Genomic DNA, 21,237 nt, shown 5'->3' on the forward strand with positions numbered 1-21,237 from the left:
AATAAAAAAAAAAATAAACATTTGATAATCCCCAATTGATGGTTTTTTTATAAAGGAAACATACGTAATGGAAAGCAGTATGCGTATGAAAAGATGTGATATGCGTAATTCTATTTAAATTTTGAGAATAACTTTGAAAAGGCTCCTTTTTTCTGCGACGTTGCAGTAGATGTTTGACTTAATGACACTAGATCTGGAAAGGACTGCGAACTTTGTAGTCTTGGTGGTTTTTGGTTAAATGCATTCGATTCACCATTATTGTTATATTTTGTTTGATCACTATCCTCTTCTTCCTTATTTTCATAAACACCGGAATCCATTCGCCATACTTTAATCGCACCATGCAGATCAGCAGAAACAATAATCTGACTGTCTGGATAATCGAAAAAGTCTCTTTCTTCGGGTGTTGCTTCCTCAAACTCATTCATTAACGATTGCTGCAGCTCGTCCATATTATTAAAAATTTGACTACTACGCTTACTTTGAGAAGAAGCCATGCTTGTTCTTCGTTGCGACATGGCATCATCATAATAACTACTACTATCCAAAAAAATATCTGAGTCTCGGTGGGTATATACAGGAGTATGCTCAAAGATGGTGTCACCGCGGGCTTTTGCTAATTGTTGTCTTGTTTTGGTGGGTGCAAAGATAGCTGTAGTTACAATATGTTGATGAGCTACAAAGTGCTCGTCTCTACTTCTCAACTTATCAATAACGAGTCTTTCGCCCTTCTTTAACCAACCCGTCATAGTGCCTAATGGCTCCTCCGAGAAAATGGTATTATTTTGCATAACAGACTGAAACATTTGGTCTCCTAGATGACCTAAAGCAACTGCAGCTTTAATCCGGCTGTCTTGTAAATGTTGGAATGGAGAGTATCTCACTTGATCTGTACACCACAAATACACACAACCATCTTCTGATCCCGAAATGACATATCGACCATCATCACTAAATGAAGCTTTTATTTGCATCGTTGAATTTTCGATCCCCTTGTATTTAATAACCAGACTTTTATCTTTCATGTTGATAATCCATATTCTCGAATCATTGGTAGTCACCAAAATTCTTTCTTCACCTAGTGGCATACCCGGCATAGGTTCAATACCAGTTACTTTTTTTCCTTTCTTGTTGTGAGCGTTTTTAACAAGAATCTGGGTATTATACTTTAGTCCTTGTGTTTCGAAAAAGAAAACGTCACCTGTGTTTGCTCCTACACAAGCGGTTCGTCCATCTAGTGTAAATCCGACTGCTGTTATCATGTTATTAGGGATTTCGTTCCAGAATGCCACTCTTTTCTCAGGAATACTCCATAACCGTACTTTACAATCTAATGACCCAGAAAGAAAAAATCGGTCATCCTTATTAAACATAACAAAGTTAGGATTAGTCCGACAGGCTAAGAATTGAACATACCTTAGGATGGAATTTGACACTACTAACAACATCCAAATGTTTAAACACACCAAGACATACCTTTTGTGATACATGCCACAGTCTTACTGTCTTGTCTAATGAGCTTGAAATAATAAAATTGTTCTGTTGTCAAAACAATCAGTTTACTGATACCGCTCGTTAATATTTGTATATTACCTTTGACCAACTGATGTCTAGAATATCTGCTGTATGTCCTTTGTACACTCTCACGGGAGCATCATGAAAGACTTTAACGGATGGCTCATGGGGATTGATATCTTGTACACTTAGACCATCATCTCGATCGATATCGCGAAGTACTTTCCAAACAGAGAGAGCACACGATTGACCACCTATCGCCATAAATTTTCCATCTTTACTGAATCTACTTGCCCATATGGCACCCATTGGCTCCTTTGACTTATCCAACTTTTCGTCATCTACTTTATCCACACCTGAAGTGGCATATGCCTCCGATGCATCAATTGCTAATGTTTGAGCAAGTATGATATGATTAAACTTTTTGTTTGTTTTTATTTTCGTCTTGATCTAAGGGAGGACAAGATTAGATCAACTTATTATCTCACTAAAGAGACTTACTTTAACATACGGCTTTCCATGTGGAGGTTCTTGGTGATGTATCGGATGATTTTGATGAACACCTACCATGAGGGCTTTACTAGATTCTTGACTTTTCCTTCCTGGCTGAATTGTGGGAGAGTCTGACCAGCTTTGTACTCTGGTATGTAGACGACTGCTTTTTCGTGGTATATTACCGTACTCCTCAAAACTTATACTGCTTGCTCTGGATTGGTGTCCTACCTTGTTTCGAACTTGCTCGATTCCTGTAAATTGTTGTCGGGGTGTAGGTAGATCATCTTCAGAAAAGCAGGAGGTGACTACGATCATTGTGATTAGCATGGCGATCCATCTGTTCGAAAAAAAGGAAAAAAAGAAACCTACTTCTTTTGTTCTTTGCGATTTTGTTAGTGGACAGCCTTTCAATGGCATCGTGAAAATCGTTGTCAGAGTAACTTGTGTCAGACATGTCGGGAAGGAAGGAAAAATGAGATACGTACGTCCTTTTTTATACGTGTTTCGGATGAATGCCAACACCGGGACGTTCCCAACCCCAAAAAACTATGTTGTTTGTGTTGTTTTTGTCCCGCTCACGGAGCAATTGGGGGGGGGGGAATGATCTATAATGATCGTCTGTGGCTTTTGGAAATTTAACAATTGTACTGTTGGTATGAAGCTAACATATCGTTCGTGAGCTGTAGTGACGACTTGTCATTCTTTCTCCTTTTTGCGCGAATAAAAATATCAATGATCATAAAGCGACACTCAAATCAAATTGGTCTTGAGGAGGATTTTTTATTTTTCCTTGTTTTCCAGGCATATTTGGACATTGTGCAGTCTTGTGATATAAGTGATACATGGAAAAATGAAGCGATTTTTTATTTATAAAAGTTTGGGATATAAAATGAGGTGTTTATGCTTGAGCAGCAGCAGCTTTTTCTTCTAAGTCTTGTTTTCTGGACTTGCTCTTAGGATCGAAATAGGGTGCTTCAGCTTGAGGAGTAACTCTCCATCCATGACGCTTGCCAATTTGGAGGTAATCAAAGATAGCATTATGTGTGGTAGTACGGTTATCCCAAACAGCAACACTGTTTTCTTGCCACTTGAAACGAACTTGGAAATCAACACCGCCAGCAATGTGTTCAAACAAGTGCTTCAAAATAAGATCAGACTCACGCTTTGAGAGGCCAACAATAGAACGGGTAAAACCTGGTTGAACAAAGAGTGCTTTCCATCCAGTGACGGGATGTGTACGGATAACAGGATGGGTAGCAGTCCAGACGGTACGACGAAGAACATGATTTGCCCTGAGAGCTTCATCGACTTGTTGTTGACCAGTGTGTACTGCTTCTAAACCTTCAAGAAACTCGCGGAAAGCGGGTGAAAGTCTGTCATAGGCACTGTATCCAGATGACCACAAAGTATCACCACCAGTGGGAGGCAACGTATCAATCTTAAGTAAAGTCAAACCGGCAGGTTGGTTTTCGTAAGTAACATCAGAATGCCACCCATCGGCACCAGTAACCAATAATGAAAAGTCAACGCCGCCAATAGACTTGTAGTTTTTGAAGGTATTGGTGTCAAAATAAACTACATGAACTTCAGGAAGTCCTTCAGGGTGACCAAAAGTGTTGTGGATATGACTATCAGTTCTGTTAATATTGAGCATGCTTATATATTTGGTTTAACTTACGGAGGTCCATAATGCTTGATGAACTCAATACCTTGATACACGTCAATGTCTTGATCTCTGAAGAAGACAACACCACGTTCAGCAACCAATAAAGCCAAGTCATCCTTTTGAGTATCAGTTAAAGCCGATAATTGGAGACCATGGATCTCAGTACCAATGTTAGGGGTGAGATCAAAGACCTTTTCAGCATTCTTTAAAATAGAGGCCTTTGTGGGATCAGCGCGATGACCAGGATCCTTATGTTCAAACAACTCGAGATCGGGATACTGTTTATTATAATTAAATGCCATGTTTTTTCTTGAATCTTTATATTATACCTTTGTTTCAGGGAAGACAACGTAATGGCCTTTCTCACGAGCAATAGATTGTAAATTGAGCTTTTCAATTTCTTGAATGATAGCGTCAGTGTTAGGAGGAGCCATTTTTTTGGTGTTGTTATAAAATTTATTATAATGAAAAAATGTCAGTGATGTTCATGCTTCTATTTATATTAATAATTCGAATTCGCAATCTCGACTGCTTATTTTTAACTTAGCACTCGATAACGACAAACAGATTTCACAATATTGCATATGCGTTAAAATGATGGCGCAATATCATGGGTAAGTATACCATATATCTTCACATACGTGGTAATGTTACACTAACTTACTCAATGGAGGATAATTCTTGTACTTGAATTACTTGTGGGGTAAAAGTATTCTTGGCGTACAGCTAATTTTGATTATATAAAACACGCCACCAGTAACTACAGCTGCTAAGGCACATACGGAATTGTGTTCTGGTATATCCCATTATTAAGTGGAAGCTTTCTATAATATATATTTAGCAAAATACAAAAAAAAAAAAAAAAATACGCGCACGCAATCGAGAAAAATGATGGCGCAACACTCAAGGTTTAGTAAACCGTATGTTTACGCCTTAATAAATGACGAATATTCTAGTGAAAACATGTTATCTTTTAAATAGCATCATTTGACAGATATGATACGATCATACACAAAACTTATCTACGTCAAGATCATCATGTTATTTTTGCATAGAGAGAAGTGTTCCTATTTAAATAGACTAGCCTTTTAGTAATAAAGTGCATTATTTGCTAGACATTTTACAAATAAGGTGAATAGTTCTTTATATGCTAAATATGCTATTATGGGTTTGAATGATATACAATTCTTGAACAATGAGCAAGATTACAGCATTACAATTGGCTTGTTTTCCATATTTAAACAGTCACCCGGTGCTACAGACTGGATTCATGGTACAAATGTTTATAATGGAAAACGATACGTCTCTAGAATGACACATATCCGGAGGTCCCCATTAAAACCGACGTATATAATAATATAATTCTGTTAAATTTTGAACTTTCCGTTGGATTGGTAGTCCCAATAACTGCCGGGAAAGAACATATCAGACATTACAGCACATGCACTGCTTCTGTTTTTATTGTTGTTGGCTTTATACAGATTTCAAAAAATATTAGACACTGACTTAATTTTTAATTAGATAAAAAAAATATTTACAGGAATTTATTTAGTTTTAAGACATTTCGGTAATCTACTGCAGCTTTTACTTGTAAGCCTGCTCCTTACCGGAGTGAGGCGTGGCAACCACATTGGTGGTGGCGCTTTGTTTTTTAAAGACATCGGATCGGCCATCGCCTCTCCAAATCGAAGTGGCAATGGTGTACATGTTATTGACGCGTACATGTTCCATCTTTGATGTTTTATATCCATCTATGTCAAGTAGCAATAATTCTCCAAGTTTTTTCCCGTAGCTTCAACTGTCTGTATATCATCTCAGAGACACCATGCCTATGCCCACTGATCTTTACGTGACTTTAAATCTTGAGGCCATCCCCAAAAATTAACAATGGCATTTTACTTTTGTCACCCTCTTCAAATTTCTTTTTGTGGTTTCTTTTTTTTTTAAAAAGAAAAAAAGAATTAGAAGAGGAACAATATCCGTGAGTATGTGAGTATTACCTAGAAACGATCTTTCCTCGTCTTGAGCTGGCTTGAGGGGCGTTGCTTAGATACTTTGCAGTTGTCTTGCTTCTTTTTCTCTTGTTATTTCTTGTTATTTCCGTCGTCCCTTATTGTACTTCTTTGATCCTTTAATTAGGATATTAAAAACATTCAGGAGGGCACGCTGTTTTCCGATGTAATTACATCATTTGACTCTTGCTGTCTGAAAATTGTAAAAATTAAACAGTGTGTCCATATTTTGCATCATGTATTTCACATGCGTAATATATTCATCTGAAACTTTTGACTTCACAGAAGGTATATTTGTCTCGGTTGCTTGCACACCTTGTCCTTTCTTCCTGTCTTGCTCCAACTTCAGACGATTGGTACTCCCATTTATGTTGTAATATTCGGTTGATGATGGCCGCCTAACATCTGTGTTACCATGAAATGACAAAAAAGCATCTTTCCTATTGGGATCTACTGAGCAACGTCTAAAATAACGATTTATTTCTTCACTATTGAAATCATGTAGATCCAAAGAAGGTTCATTTACAGGCAAAAAGAGATCTTACAAGTGTACCCGTCTGTGTACAGGCTATTAATGTAAGTCTTTCCTTTACGCTGAGGTAAATTTTTTGATTTTTCAAAGCTATACAAGTTGAAAATTAGCACGTTTATTTGTATGTGCCTACGTATCATTGTTTAATTTAGCAAAATTAAAACGAAAAAAAAAGACCTTTGGGTGTGTTCAAAAATCGCTTTTACCTCTACCGTTCCAGTGAAGCCGTCGGAAACACACCAGTCAAATTTTGGCTACCGACTAATGCAAGCTAGGATTCGGAAATAGACTAAAGAGACGAGGCGGCTGGAAATCTCTTTTTACGTCATTGTTGTTGTTGATCCTTTCTTTCTTCTTTTTTCTTGGTCTGTTATTTACTTGGTCAATCTCGTCTGATTGTTCTTGTGGGATGATTTGTAATTAGGAGACAGGAACAGTTAGCGGAGTTTCCGCAATCAAGGATTCATATTTCTCCAGAATATGCTTAAATAGTGGCATAATGCTGAATGGAGCATTATTTAGAGTTGCCTTTGTTACAGGAAATGCTGGTATACAAATCTTTATCTCCAATATCAATGGATTTAAAAGCGCACAATTTTTTTCTTGCTCTTCACTGTTCAAAGAAGTGGGAAATACTGTCAGCATTAATGGCTCCTAGTCCTGGAGAAAACGTTACATTGAGCACATGTCCGTACACTATATGCTTTACTACGGGTATTTTTATGTCCTGTTACAAAAACGGTAATTTATGTCAAGTTTTTAATATATATTTAACAAGGTTTACACTTATATGAAATGCTTGACGGATTATATATATATATATATATATAATAGTTTGCAATATTATTTTCAAAATTCTCTATGCAGTAGTTGTTATAACAAGTGGCTATAGATTCACAAGCAGATGAAACCACTTGGCCGTTAAGATTTAAGACGCCTTTATCAACTGTCAAATTGACGCCTTCAACACTGTTAAGCCCTACCCATACTTCCACGAGATGGCGACTAAGTGGATATAGTTTTGAATAGATAAATTTTGGTACACCACTCTACACACGCTTTACCAAAATTTTTGTTTCAATAATTCGTTAGGCAAACTGTTTAGATGTTTCAAAATATAAAAATTAACAAAAAGCTGAGCGCTGAATGCGACCTTTCGCAAAAACATAGAAAGATTTTTGATTTTTTCAACAGCATCCTCATCCACTGAAGACAATGTGCGTAGTTATAGTCTTGGATCAGGTACCTGTTCTTTTCCACCGCCATACGTTTTTTCTATGTCATAATCTCTATCATCTTCTTTTCCTCCACTAAATGCCTTACCCAATTATAATCCCCTCTATCGTTACATCACAAGTAAACCATTTCGATTATCTGCACAAGTGTAGAAACCTTTGTCGGTACCTCCATACTCTCTTTTTCTCACTTAAATCGTGAAGTGTTGGTTGAAAATAATTTGCCGTCCTCGTTAAATTCCTTGTGACATTATCGATACAAAAAATTGTATTGACTGGGACGGATATCTTGTCTATTTATTTTTTACATTTGTCCGAAACAATTATAAGTCTGTATGAAAATAATTTTCACTTGTTTGAATTATAGCAATGACAGTAATGATGCGGTTCATTTATGCTCTATTCCAGCTAATACAGTACCTTACTAACATTCTAATCAAGGTTTTTAATTGGACATCATGGAAGGAAATGTTATTTCAAATAAATCTCCTCTGACCCATGAACAATCGGAATGTGTAATTGAAAAAGATTTTTTTTAGAAAGAAAATATTTATTTTGTTTCAAACATGGTGGATATAGATTACAAAAATAAAGTCGATAGGCCGGCTTAAGCAGAGAATTCCTTGATCTTAGCTTCGATGTTAGCAACGTTGGCACCAACAACCTCTCCGAGCTTGACACCATTCTTGAAGTACATAATGGTGGGCATAGCACGAACTTGATATTCAGCAGCAACTTCCTATTTTCAGATATTAGCTACCTGAAGCACACACTCTCGCTTATATTTATTAAAACTTACAGCAACATCATCAACATCAACCTTGGCAAAGACAACGTCCTTGTATTCACCGATGAACTTGACCAACTTGGGAGCAATCAACTTACAAGGTCCACACCATGTGGCCATGAAGTCGACAACAACTAACTTATCTTGAGCGATCAATTCCTTGAAGGCAGCGAGGTTCTTGGGTTCTTGGAAAGACATATTTAAAAAAGTGATAAAATTATTGAATAAAAGAAGAAAAGCGTGTTTGCCAAACAAATTAGTCTACTTTTATACCAATTTTAACTCCGGGAACTAAATTTGGCGATTAGCAAATAGATTACTAATGTCTCTTTAACAATTCTTGATTGGATAAAATGATTACTAACCACAGAATTATTTTTATCAATTTTTATTTGATGACGATTTTTGAATTTGTGTGTTTGTCATCATTTATCTCTACCTATGTATACTTCATAATGATGATGTATTTCGAGCAGCTAATAATTTATTAATTTATCAGTCAATTGACAAAACGAAAAGAAGGTTCAGGAATGTTTATTAATTCAGCGTCACACGAGATCAAAATAGCTTTTTTTTTGCACAGCGAATTTAAATATTTTGTTCTTGATTGTGCGATCAAGAACATTTTTCTTTTTTTGAGAGGGTATTACTCAGTTTTTATGTTTGACATTTGCAACACTTTAACTAAATACCGACCAATCAAATAGGATGATGCGATGAGACGTGGGATATTAAAAACTGTTTATTTAAAGGGGGTTGGGAAGAGTGACAAATGTGCAAAAAAAGGGAGTAGAAAAAAAAACTGAGGTGTAGATAATGTACAAAGATGTATATATTAATGGGAGAGAAAAATCTCGATCTATTGATGATAATATGGATGACTGAAGTTACTATCGTCCAACCTGAAATCAAAAGCCTGTTGTTGCGTATTTATCATGGCCATAATTTGATCGTTCGAAAGTAATTGATCGTGAGAAACTACGATTTATTAAGTGTCAGTTACATAAAGAGTATTAGTTTTTTATTACTATTATTACCTTGTTGTTGTAGAATGTTTTCAAATGCGGTTGGATCGATCCAATCCATGTTGCCTTCAACAGGTTCCCCGGGACCAAATGAATGCATCTCTCCCTCATGAACAGGTCGAGTTCCTGCATCCCCATAATAGTTACTAAATTCACTGGTGTCTTCTTCTTTAATAGGAGCATCACCACTTCCACGAGCATAGAAACTATCAAATGGATTTACGTCCTCTTCTCTATCGGGTGTTGCTAATGCAGAAGACATGAACGGTTTGTATGTCTTTGGGTTATTATAGTATCGACAAGAAGATCTTACGGAATAAGATGAAGACAACATCATATTGTTGTTGTTATAGTTGTTGCTATTGATGTTGTTATTATTATTAGTAGTATTATTAGGTGTAGTAAGTGTATTGTTATTAGGAGATTCGCCCATTGTCAAAGGTACAGAGGAAGAGTATTCATGATGAACGGGTTTAGGTGATGAGCTAAGTCTTGGCGAATAAGGGGAATATCTTCTAGAAATGGCAGGCGGTGAGCCGATATGCATATTTGCAATGGATCGGTGTAACGAAGCGCCTGGCGAAGAAGGTGAAATAGTATGGATAGGTGAACTGTTATCTGGGTTATGAATCATGACTGGTGAACTGCTTTGGAATGATCTTGGTCTTTGAGGTGTATCGATATTTATAGAGCGCGAGAAAGGAACTGGTTGCGAATGTCGGTTGGATAATAATCTACCACCACTACCTGTACTACCATAACTTCCTGCACTTCTCCCACCTTTTGAAAGATCTCTCTCTTCTTGTAGTCTTTGTAATAAAACAGCTTTCTTACCAGTTGCTGGTTTACCTCTCTGTCTCAACATCTCTTTTAATTCTGACACTGTGATATCATCGAAATCCACTTTATCCAATTGATTGTCTAATTGCTTCTGATGTGATTCGGCATCGAAAGGTTGCAAACTATTTAATCTTGGCACTCTTTGAATCTGGATTGGCATAGTGCGAGACGGGAACGAACTAGACAATTCTTCATCTGTCATCACTTGACTACTAACAGAAACAGCCGCATTAGCCGCAGTAGTAGCAGAAGCAGTGGTGGTAGTATGATTAGCAGCATTTACAGTAGCAGGAGTAGTAGTAGGCTCCAGTGAAAGCGATGGCTTATCTTGTAATGCCTGTTGCTGAGGTAACAAAGACTGTTTAGGTGTTTTACTAGAAGCTGGCTTCATATTATTGGATGTTTGCTGTACAGATGGCTTACGCGCATAATTCACTCTAAAACGAGCTTGCAATTCATTGAAACGACGCTGATGATCGACCTTATCATCGTCATTGATTGTAGTTTTCATCACTACCTGCTGTCGTCTATGGTTAATCCTTTTCGATTTCTTATCTTGATCTTCCTCCTGTTCTATTTTGACAACAATTGGCTCAAACATGGCAGTAAGATTTGAGACTTGTTCCGGCCTTTCATCATCATGAAGTAAACGAGAATGTAATTCTTTTTGCTGGTCATGCAGTAATTGATGTTGACGCAAAAAATTTGGGTCGTTTAACAAAATTGCTTCTTGTTGAGGATCAAGTTGTTGCTGTGAGTAAAAGTCCCAATTATGATTTGAATCAAATAAAGGGTCAGTAATGATATTGTCATAATCTGCTAATGGGCCACTTAATGTAGATGGGTCTAAAGGTTGACTAAATAACGGTCCGTCATGGTTATGTTGAGAATGGTGTTCGCTGGAGCTATTATCGTTATTATTGAAATAATACATTGATACAAAAAAAAAGAGAAAACTTAAACTAGAATTTTTGGCTTGTATGGCATGTCTGGGGTGACAAGTCACAGAGAAAAATTAGTTACCGGCTCACCCGGAGATCCTTGCATAGCTAATCTGGCTTGCATGAGATTATTTGATAAGTTGAACCTTGAACACATTATGTTAGTAAAAAGTATATTTAATCATAGAGTTTTAATTATTTACTTATTTGGATTATTTACACCACGGCGGAAAGGTAGGAGAGTAAGACCATCTTCTGAAACTAATGCTGAGAATCCTATCAGAGCAATGTTTAACGCACCATTTTGGTCTCGATTTGACGTGGTTGACTTGTTATGCATGCGTCTCGGACAGTTTTTGTTAACGAAAACTACTGCACCTTTTATTCTTTTTATTGTGTTCCCTCTTCTAACTACTTGCTTAGTAGTGGTTTCAAAACACGAAGTGCAAGTAATAGTTGATTTATATTCGTCAACAACCATAAACTTGTCCTTGTCTGTCTTTTGAAGCTCTGTAATTACTGGTTTTAGGCTTCTCCTAGTATGACCCTTCATAAACGTAGTAATACCGGACCAGTTTCCCAGAAATGACCATACGACATTGTTATTTCCCTTTCCTACTGATGTAACAAGTCTTTTTCTGTGGCGGCTAAAAAATAATCGATATAATTTTTTTGTACGTATTTTCCTAGTAAGCCTTTTTTTTTCCAGATATGAAACATCAGTTGTATTTTCTGGTTTTCTATCCTATGTCGTTCTTGTCTATGTTTTGTGGAAAAGGTGGCATTGTTCACCATCTTGGCCGTAAATTCTAAACTAACTTGTTTTTCGTTTGTAGTAGATTCTACTGAATCCAAGTTCTTTAAAGCAGTATATCTGTTTATACTTTCAAACAGTAAAGAGCTTGATGTGCCTTTAAATGAAGCAGTAGTCACTACCCCTGGGTCTATTCCTTGGACTGCAATTTCTCCTTTTGCTAAAGATGTTATATCTTTATCCGAAATGGCTTCCTTGTTTATATTATCTGCTGGCTGAGGCTGCTTGTGCAATATTTTATTCAATCTATACATTTCTGTTTAATTGTTAGAGATAGTGGCACGTACACTCTTTAACTCCGGATATATCTTGTCACAATTAGCTCTTGCTTCTTTAAGGTCGTTGTATTTCACCTCGTCCCATTTATCCTTGCCTCTTTCTTCAATTCTAAAGTTTCTTGCTTGATCCATTCTAAGTTTTTCCAATGGAAGAAGTAAACGGCTTAGACGTGCCTGCTTTGCTTTAGACTCTTTGATTCCTACGTTTAAATTTCGAACAGCTTCTTTTAGATTGGCATTATCATTGTGGCCATCATTATTCTTATGAGCTTCCTCCAATTCTGCACGCGCCTTTAAATCCAATTTGGAATAGTTTTTAAGTGTGATTTCGACTCCTAAAAACTGTAGGGAATACCGACTTGAAAATATGAATGAAAAGGTTGGATGTAATTTCTGTTCTTTCAATATTCTTTCTAGATAACTTATATCAAAAAAATTTGAGAATATCAACCGTTTGTCATTTTCCGTAGAGATATCCAAGTAGTTTGTGAAGTAAGTATTTTCTGACTTGTGTATGTTGTACGATTTAGCAAAGAGCAAGTAAAGTGATTTACTGTCCACCCTAATAGAGATTTTTTTTATCTGAAATCGGATACAGGCTGCAAACACCCATTCTATTTCTTTTATAATGTTCTTTGGCGTATCTCACAATCAAATTTCGAAGCTTTCTCATCCCAAAAAAGCTTCCCAAGCACTCCTCATCCTTCTTGCAACGTATTTTTCTGAGACCATTAACAAGTTTTGCGCAAAATCTAGAGCTGCTCTAGGAATGCTTTCTTGCGTATCCAATTACAATTTTTTAAATATGTTTTTGGCATCCACTTCATTATCAATCGTTGATGATTGTATCAGCATAATACAAACAGTGGATAGAGCCCTCACCTCCTTAGCTGTTAAGTCCGTTTGCGTATTATCCAAAGTAACCGATTTGTCATCATTCAAATCTGAATGAGATTTAATCAATAAATCGGCTTCATCCTCGTGTTCATCTTCATCTTCGAAAAAAGACATATCAGCATCTACGGACGAAAGCTTTGTAACCATCATTATATTTTCTTTGTCGCTGGCTGTATCTGTAGTCTGAAACAGTTTCTCCATCAATTGTTCTATGACAAAGAGCTTTCCCCTTTTTTTATGCTGATTATACTTTAAAAGACATTCAAAGAGCTCGTTCATTATAAATAAGTTTTTTGGTCTTCTTTTTGCCAGAGGAGAATTCTTTTGACGAGGAGGCTTTTGAAGCTACCATGGAGGGTTTAGAAAAAAATCTTTGTTTGCAAAGATTAGCTCTTATAATAAGAGTTACTACAACTTTTAAATCCTGCATGTACTTTTGATAAGTCCACATATATTTGTAAAGTTCGTGTAGTATTGACGGCAGGCGTACGAAATAGTAGGAGTTGTTACAAAATCACGCATGTGTCGTGCTTCCAAATTGCTTTTGATGAACTCAATAGCTCTTTATCGGATCATAAAAATATATGTTATTATTTATAAGGATGATATATAAAAATTACCTAAGGGTGCTTATTTTTTGAATTGATTTTTCCTCCAACGCAGTAGAACAAAACAGACCAAAAGCCAAGATAAGTCAAAATACCACTATCATCAAGGAACTCTTTTTCGGCAGGACCTAGGATTGCAATAGGTGTTTTTCTTAGATGTGCTTCTATATCATTAAGTCCGGTACAACTGTAGTCGAAGTAGAATTTAGGCTTCGAAGAAAAAATAGCGCCAGAAATAATAGATTCACTTAATGAGCCTATTGCTTGAGACATTCCATGCATACTTAAGGTGCATTCGTTTTGTAAAGCTTCCATGCTTTGTAATATATATTGTAATCAAAGTCTTTATGGATTACTCTTTTAAGGCTCCTACTGACTGTACGGTAGTCATCTTCTATTGAATCTGTATTGGCAATACCTATTTCTGTATCATTTTCAGACTCAAAAGAGGGAATAGAGGCGCTGCTGCTGCTTTTTGACGTTGATTCTAACGATTTTTAATTCGTAATTTCAGCAATAAAATTATATATAAATCCATCGACGGTAAATTTTCCTTGTTGTTTGAGTCGATTTATTTTTTGCTGGACCCACAAACCAGATGCTGGAATATCCGCTTCCTTAAAGGTATCAAACTGATTGCTTTTTATCTTTTGTTCGAGTTTAGCTTTGATTACAATTGCGGCGCCTGTTGGTAGGCTTTTTCTAGAGAGACTTTCAGAAAATTTTTTGGATCATATTGGATTTATTTTTTTGCTTTGTTTGGTATGAAGACCATTTCTTTCGATACTGAAATTTGACTTCTTCCTCCAGTAGACATAAAATTTCATCATCAAGATCATTTCCAATTTTGGTATAAGCTTGTCTTGGTTTTTTCTCACTTACTTGTCTTTTTTCTGCCGCGAGTGTAGTAGTAGTATTAACAATGTTACTCGACTTTTTAACATAGACACCAGGCTTTTTTCTCAACTCCAGCGAAAACCATTCCGTAATAAACGAATCGCAATATTTGAATATAGCAATATTTGAGACATTGGTTTTATCTAATTGACTATTTGACGGTGGATGGATAACTATTGGCTTTGCTCTTGATGAAAACAAATAAATGCGGCAGTTATAAATTCGACTACAAGCATATAATAAAAGATTCCCTTTAGGTACTACTATTTTTCCGTCATACTTTTTGGATTTGATTATGAACGGATTGTCGGCACCATTGTTCAACATTTTAACTAATTGTTGAACTGTAGGTACAACATTATTAGCGAGATTGTTATCAAACGCAAGTTGACCAGCATTAGGGATGATCTTGAGTTGATGAGAAAAGAAATAATTTCTTAATCTACTCTTATTATCGTTGGAGGTAACTTCAAAGTTTGAAACAGCAGTTTCCAATAGTTCAGATAATTTAGTATTATCACGAGTGCTAGACGTGAACGAAGCTATATTGCTATTTAAGCAATAGCATTCTAAGGGAACATCCCCGTCTGAAGAGCCTATATGTAGCAAATATGTTCATGTATTGTCGTATGCAAGTGGTGTAAAAATTAGTAATGTTCTGTACCTTCAGTACTGCTACTTTCCCCATGGCTGTATTCTAAAAGTAAAGGTCTTGGTTTTTGCCTTACATCTGTCAATAGTAGTAAATATATGGTCAGTACTTGACAAATGTATAAAAAACAGTATATACATACTTCTTTTATCACCGCCACTTGGGCTTTCCATTTCATCTTGAAATAAAGTGGCGAAAGTAAGGAAGAAAGATTGAATCTAACAACATTTTCATTTGATACATCTTAAATTAACTCTTGTATTAAACAGGTCACAAACAAGGTATTAAGGTAAATCCATTAATTATCGAAAGATGAAAACAGACCACATGTAACTGTCTGACTAGGAAAAAAGGCATAAACTCTACATTTTTTTTTTTTTTTTTTTTTTTTTTTTGTAGGTACAGTATCCTTATTAGGGGTAACACCTATTACTATATGATCATTTTATTGTTCGAGCTTATGTCAGCAGACAAGATTCGTCTGTGTATAATTACATATCACCAGTTGGATCGTAATTTCATGGTTATCGTCCTGATTGAAGGATTTTTATAAGTATCTGGTTACAGCCTCTGGATTGCCATTCAATTGGTTATAAAATCAATTACAGCCTCTGGATCGCATATCTATTGGATTCTGAATATTTTTACGGGCCACTACAGTTAGGATCCAGAGGTCTGTATTACCCCAGCTATGTTATCCCATTGGTCTGACTGTATGCTGGTTTTGTCACTTTCAAAAAAATGATTTTTTTTTTGTAGGGAAAGGCAGCGCAGCTGTCTTTCAAAATTTATTTAATGTCCCGGTGAGACTAAAAGGGGTAAAGAGTTGCGAAGAATAATGTGAAAGAGTTACGTTTAGAACAACAAGGCAAAAGAAGTAGGTTTTTTTGAATGAAGCACATTGTTATTAATTGACAAGCGATTGGAAGTGTAGTTGCCATACGATGGAATTGCAGAGTGGAAGCACCGTTGTGATTGTGAAAGGTTGATCGCCAAAAAGTAGTTTTCAATGAGATCTCCAGATTCCAAGTGAGATGCCAGCAAAAGGAGTTTAGCTAGTAATCTACCAGGCTCAATTAACACGTCTGGAAAGAAGGTTGATAATCACTGGATCCAGATAGACTGTTTTATTGGGACAATTGTGCAGAAAGTGATTTAACGTATCTTCAGTTTGTGTACAATGGATACAAGTAACAGAAGGGAAAGAATCTGGGATGATGTCGTTTAAGAGGCTTTTGTTGGGCAACTCTTGGTGAATCGCCCGATAACATACTGTAAGAATGCCTGGAAATATAGGCAGATCCCGGAACGTTTTCCATTTTCTTACTAAACGTGGTAGCAGTTTTTTTTTTGGAGGGGACAAGGATTTACGCAACAGAACTCCCAATTGTTTTGGTTGATCGAATGCTAGAATATAAGTGGACATTTGAGTCTCAAGAAGAGGACGGAGATCAATAAATCCAGTAGACTCTATACTCGCGCCCAGGAGACGACGAAAGTTACCAGTAGGTTGCATATACTCATTTGCTATTGCGACCCGGGATTTACGAAGTAGGATAGGGGGTCTAGGTTTACGATCAGATTGTTGTCGAAGGATATGTGTATTGGGATCCAGAATGAAGAAATCGCGTACCAAGATTTTAGACATACTGGCGCTGTTGCGACGGAAAACCTCAGAAATTATTGACTCAGAGGCCGGAATAACAGGAGTGTTGGAGACTGGGTTGACGATGGAAGCTAGGTTCAATTGTAGAAACGTAGTCAATGACGAGTTAGACTGGGTAAGAAATCCATTAAAGAAAAGAGAGAGTATTGTAAACGAGTTCGTTGCTGACGGACGAAAACCATGTTTTTTTGTTGAAAATAGAAGTGGCCAGATGTAAGAGGAGTCACCTCCAAATGCGATGAGAGAGGCCGTATTTAAGATATGGAACACTGGTATGTAGAAAAGATCAATGGTGATGTTCAGGTTGTTGTAGCACTATGGGAATGATATTATATGCGATTTCAGTACATGCTCCCCCACCAGCCTTAGCGTAGCTCGCGAAATAAGAAATTATTAATTTACGCATAGCAAAATACACCTACCATTTTTTTCATACTTTGTAGTAACCATAATTATTATGCATGAATGGCAAAACCCAGAGAGGAGGACTGAGATACAAATTGGGGCTTACACAAAAACGCCTATTATTTGTACAGGAAATGTCTAGATCTACGTATTTTTTTGAACGTATTTTTTTAGAATCACGTGATGGTCTACATAGGTCTTTACGTCGATTGACGTGCCATGTCGTCTAAACTCCATATGATGATCGATTTTTGTTTTCCATAAAATATGCTTCACTATCATTACAAGCTACTACTGACAATTATCAAGTTCTGATTTGCTTAAGGGTTTTTTGAAAATGTTTCTATTTTAGGTAAAGGCCCAAACATTATGGATGATAAAATAGACAAATGAAATCATCCTGACATAAGCTTGTTTATCTATAAATAAAGCTGGCTCACACACTTTATTCTTCTTCTTTTCTTTTCCCTTAACATACTTGTCTTCTTTGAAATCAAAGTTAAAAGGTTAATATATAATAACGTTTTCTTCTTCTTTCAATAACACTAAATTGTTAGTTCTTTTTTTTTAAAAGATACATTGGCATTCTAGCGATATTACAGCTACAGCTAGTTTTTGCTATGGAATTTTACCTTTCAAGACTGGGTCCTTGGGTTGAAACCCATAGGAAGGACATGCTGTGAATAGCAGGGGTTGCACTGTAAATGGTTGTGATTACATTTGCTTGCTGGTCTTGCCCCGGATCGCTGTGAATGGTCTAAAACATACGTTTGAAAAAAGATACGGAGGCCTAGACATTTTCCTGCAAGATCTTAAAAGAACTTCTGGCAAGATTTATAAGGATGTAAATAAGAAAACATGCAAAAACAGCAAAAACGTTGATTTAAAACCCTTATTTGATCAATCTGTTGCGAACAAAACCCTCATGCAGAATGGTATTACATTGGCGACAAGTGCTGCTGCGGTAGCTTCGGATGCTTTAATTCTCCGTTTAAAGCTAAATACACCAAGGACCACACCAACCGCTATTCCTTCTGCTTTAGCCTCGACTACCCAAAGTTTAACAACAGAAAATAAATACAAAGACTACATCAATTTCTGTAAAGGCAAATCGAAAAAGCATGGGTTTGATTTCATGAGTGATTTACAACAGGTTCTTGCATGTAAGAACATTATATTATTCAAGGACTATCAATTTGATCCCGAATTACTCAAGCGTATCGATGTTGAAGAACATTCTATTAGTTTAAAGGCATCTATCATAAACGACACCATTAAAACTGATGACGTAGTTTACTCAGATTTGACCACAATTTTAAGAGGAGTCAACCAAAAAACCGACCGAAGAGATCTTAAAATACAGTTGAACAAGTTATACGAACGGGCGTCTAAAGATGATTCCATGCTTATTGAAGTGTTTTCCAATTTGTCAAGCAAGCTTCCAAATTTTGAAAGACTTGAGGCTATAGGAGAACTCGAATTAACAACCAATTTTCTGGATCCTATTTTCTCCCCTCTGTTCCACCACCCTGCCGCAAACAAGCATTTTATCTGGTTAAATAGACAAGACGAGAATACGGGCGGCTTGAGGCCGGACGGAACCATAGTCAGTATTCCGAAGAAAGCCGAAAGCATCACATTAGGATACTGTGAAGTAAAAGCGCAGGATGTAGACGTAAATTCCGTGCTGGCGTTTGCTGATTTGGTCAGGCTATCAACTTTTTCCCGTGATCTGATGTTAAGAAAAGAAAACAAAAAAGCTATCTCGATACAGGCAGTTGGTTATAAAGTCATAATTTACTTTATTGAAGAGGCTTTCCCGGATGTCACAATTATGTACGAAATCTTATCGTTTAATGGACCTAGGACAATCTATGATATTGCGGATTTGATTGATACGGTGAATCAATTGAAAAGGGTTTGTCATGCACTTGATACAGAATGCTAACTCGGAATTTGCTTTTACATCCTGCGCTTGTATTTCACAATATTCTAAGGTTATGCTTTCTGCTTTTTTTGGGATGCTGACTATGGCTCCGTCCGGCCTCAAGCCGCCCGTATTTTCGTTTTGTCTATTTAACCAGATAAAATGCTTGTTTGCGGCAGGGTGGTGGAACAGAGGGGAGAAAATAGGATCCAGAAAGTTGGTTGTTAATTCGAGTTCTCCTATAGCCTCAAGTCTTTCAAAATTTGGAAGCTTGCTTGACAAATTGGAAAACACTTCAATAAGCATGGAATCATCTTCAGACGCCCTTTCATATAATTTGTTCAACTATATTTTGAGGTCTCTTCGATTGGTTTTTTTGTTGCTCTTAAAATAGTGGTCGAATCTGAATAAACTGCGTCGTCTGTTTTAATGGTGTCTTTCATAATGGATGTCTTTATATAAATAGCATGTTCTTCAGCATCGATACTTTAAAGTAACTCTTGATCAAATTGATAATCCTTGAATAAAATGATGTTCTTACATGCAAGAAACTGTTGTAAATCAGTCATAACATGCAAAGCTTGTGCTGTTGTACGATAATGCTGAATACCCTGTATGCGCTGTTGAGTTTGCACCTTATGCTGGCCTTAAGAAAATTACAACCGATCGAAGCAAATTGTTAGTAGAAGCAAAGATTATTTGTGACAAAGTAATGGGTTTGAATGTAAATGAAGAAAATGCAGCCCTCTTAAATGTGGTCAATGTTCAAATCATGGGTAAATTTTGGCTTCATTCTTTGACATTTTATTACAAGACTAAATATTTAATATGTTTAGGCCTAGAAACAAACACCATGTCTGTAAACCTGGTTGATAATCATTTGTACGCTGCTAACTCTATCAAATCATACATTCTACCATCGACGGTTCCCGAACTCTAGAAGCATTGTAAAGCTATTATTGGAGATATCTTTGATTTAAAGGTTAAATGAGAAGAAACAAAAATGGTAAACCTAATACTAATATATTTTGAATTTTAGCACTACACATTAAACACAGCAGATATTATCGAACAAACACTTAATGATAAGAAGAAAATAAAGAAAAGCATGAAAAGAAAAATTCAAGATGAAAACCAAAATGAGCCACTGCCTTCCCTCAAAGCAAGACCGGCTCCAACATGGAGATACAAAGCTAAAAGTGAAAATTGAATGAATCTGTTGCATTTTATTATACAAATTACGCGGAAATCATTATTATCAATTATAAAAAAGTCATATTTGTTATCATTCAAAAAATAATTAACATAGTGCACTTTGAATAAAATTACTGGCAAAATCAGACGATGATGAAGTGTTGATCAAGCTGATACACACGGCCTTTAATAAGTCTTTAGCCAGATGCTAAATTGTTTTGGCAGCAAGCCTGCGACAGAATGAGCTGTACACTGCCTTTAGTAATGCAGTATTTCACTATTAATGTTATTAAATATTGAACTGTAGACCTTATTGAGATCGCGTAAATCTTTTTGAACCAATCATGCAATTCTCATGGTAAGAGTAGTTGTGTATCCGTATAAAAATGTATGCTGTTACTCAATTAAAGGTTGTTTTCATTTCACGCTTTTATTAGTTCTACAATTTTGCTTATTTTTCAATGAATGGTACCCAAACACAATTAATTGTTTGTAATCGTTCTTTTTCTCTTTTAAAGGACTGGATATAAGGTGTTGCAGAATGGTACTAGTTTAACTTCATATTCACTGATTCTTCCAAATATGCATGACCTACTGGATGTAGTTACTCTAGCTATTAGTGATAAGAAGAAATAGCAAATCACCTTTACCCACGTTTTAAAAAATCAGGTGGTTAAATAAACAAATGTGCTTATTATCAAGGACAAGTTAATTAAATTCAATTTCTTAAGAAAGTGTTTACACAGTGCATATTCGTAAATGCATATTAACATAAACATAAAGCTTGAGGAGTTAAGATAATGACCAGTCAAATAGGGTCTTCTTGGATTTGACTATTTCAAAGTGTACGT

The 21,237-nt window shown here is 36.2% G+C and overlaps 10 protein-coding genes across 10 annotated transcripts; 1 reads left to right on the top strand and 9 right to left on the bottom strand.

The window, feature by feature from the left end:
• Positions 1–23: 23 nt before the first annotated feature.
• On the bottom strand, positions 24–2,823 carry EV154DRAFT_605544 (WD40-repeat-containing domain protein). The gene is made up of 4 exons (XM_051607478.1): positions 2,017–2,823; positions 1,594–1,965; positions 1,417–1,539; positions 24–1,361 (listed from the first exon to the last, which is right to left on the bottom strand). Exons 1-4 carry the CDS (start codon positions 2,425–2,427, stop codon positions 111–113), a joined length of 2,157 nt encoding a protein of 718 aa, XP_051453951.1. The 5' UTR covers positions 2,428–2,823; the 3' UTR covers positions 24–110.
• Positions 2,824–2,903: 80 nt separating this feature from the next.
• Positions 2,904–4,163, bottom strand: EV154DRAFT_520809 (uncharacterized protein). Its single transcript, XM_051602852.1, has one exon. It carries the CDS (start codon positions 3,662–3,664, stop codon positions 2,909–2,911), a length of 756 nt encoding a protein of 251 aa, XP_051453952.1. The 5' UTR covers positions 3,665–4,163; the 3' UTR covers positions 2,904–2,908.
• Positions 4,164–5,260: 1,097 nt separating this feature from the next.
• EV154DRAFT_485000 (uncharacterized protein) lies at positions 5,261–7,388 on the bottom strand (the record flags this gene model as incomplete). Its single annotated transcript, XM_051598714.1, has 8 exons — positions 5,261–5,427; positions 5,576–5,610; positions 5,677–5,756; positions 5,873–6,152; positions 6,242–6,310; positions 6,835–6,947; positions 7,135–7,225; positions 7,285–7,388. 8 exons carry the CDS (start codon positions 7,386–7,388, stop codon positions 5,261–5,263), a joined length of 939 nt encoding a protein of 312 aa, XP_051453953.1.
• Positions 7,389–7,984: 596 nt separating this feature from the next.
• EV154DRAFT_520812 (thioredoxin-like protein) lies at positions 7,985–8,460 on the bottom strand. The gene is made up of 2 exons (XM_051602853.1): positions 8,255–8,460; positions 7,985–8,194 (listed from the first exon to the last, which is right to left on the bottom strand). Exons 1-2 carry the CDS (start codon positions 8,438–8,440, stop codon positions 8,063–8,065), a joined length of 318 nt encoding a protein of 105 aa, XP_051453954.1. The 5' UTR covers positions 8,441–8,460; the 3' UTR covers positions 7,985–8,062.
• Positions 8,461–8,903: 443 nt separating this feature from the next.
• Positions 8,904–11,115, bottom strand: EV154DRAFT_520813 (uncharacterized protein). Its single transcript, XM_051602854.1, has 2 exons — positions 9,280–11,115; positions 8,904–9,220 (listed from the first exon to the last, which is right to left on the bottom strand). The coding sequence occupies exons 1-2, from the start codon at positions 11,039–11,041 to the stop codon at positions 9,102–9,104; spliced, it is 1,881 nt and encodes a 626-aa protein (XP_051453955.1). The 5' UTR covers positions 11,042–11,115; the 3' UTR covers positions 8,904–9,101.
• Positions 11,116–11,793: 678 nt separating this feature from the next.
• On the bottom strand, positions 11,794–13,207 carry EV154DRAFT_605548 (uncharacterized protein; the record flags this gene model as incomplete). The annotated part of the gene is made up of 4 exons (XM_051607479.1): positions 13,023–13,207; positions 12,150–12,482; positions 11,868–12,083; positions 11,794–11,808 (listed from the first exon to the last, which is right to left on the bottom strand). Exons 1-4 carry the CDS (start codon positions 13,185–13,187, stop codon positions 11,794–11,796), a joined length of 729 nt encoding a protein of 242 aa, XP_051453956.1. The 5' UTR covers positions 13,188–13,207.
• A 141-nt stretch (positions 13,208–13,348) lies between these two features.
• EV154DRAFT_554569 (uncharacterized protein) lies at positions 13,349–14,209 on the bottom strand. Its single transcript, XM_051605204.1, has 2 exons — positions 13,662–14,209; positions 13,349–13,599 (listed from the first exon to the last, which is right to left on the bottom strand). Exons 1-2 carry the CDS (start codon positions 13,958–13,960, stop codon positions 13,455–13,457), a joined length of 444 nt encoding a protein of 147 aa, XP_051453957.1. The 5' UTR covers positions 13,961–14,209; the 3' UTR covers positions 13,349–13,454.
• A 150-nt stretch (positions 14,210–14,359) lies between these two features.
• Positions 14,360–15,536, bottom strand: EV154DRAFT_573810 (uncharacterized protein; the record flags this gene model as incomplete). Its single annotated transcript, XM_051606408.1, has 3 exons — positions 15,337–15,536; positions 15,207–15,272; positions 14,360–15,138 (listed from the first exon to the last, which is right to left on the bottom strand). Exons 1-3 carry the CDS (start codon positions 15,365–15,367, stop codon positions 14,360–14,362), a joined length of 876 nt encoding a protein of 291 aa, XP_051453958.1. The 5' UTR covers positions 15,368–15,536.
• A 2,196-nt stretch (positions 15,537–17,732) lies between these two features.
• Positions 17,733–19,559, top strand: EV154DRAFT_15267 (uncharacterized protein). Its single transcript, XM_051594113.1, has 2 exons — positions 17,733–17,771; positions 17,823–19,559. Exon 2 carries the CDS (start codon positions 18,191–18,193, stop codon positions 19,211–19,213), a length of 1,023 nt encoding a protein of 340 aa, XP_051453959.1. The 5' UTR covers positions 17,733–17,771; positions 17,823–18,190; the 3' UTR covers positions 19,214–19,559.
• Positions 19,346–19,537, bottom strand: EV154DRAFT_389207 (uncharacterized protein; the record flags this gene model as incomplete). Its single annotated transcript, XM_051595090.1, has 1 exon — positions 19,346–19,537. A coding segment is annotated over one exon (192 nt), but the record flags the coding sequence as incomplete, so codon positions are not given.
• Positions 19,560–21,237: the final 1,678 nt, after the last annotated feature.

The sequence above is a fragment of the Mucor mucedo genome (genome assembly GCF_025094135.1).
Source record: "Mucor mucedo strain NRRL 3635 chromosome Unknown EV154scaffold_104, whole genome shotgun sequence".
Lineage (NCBI taxonomy): Eukaryota > Fungi > Mucoromycota > Mucoromycetes > Mucorales > Mucoraceae > Mucor > Mucor mucedo.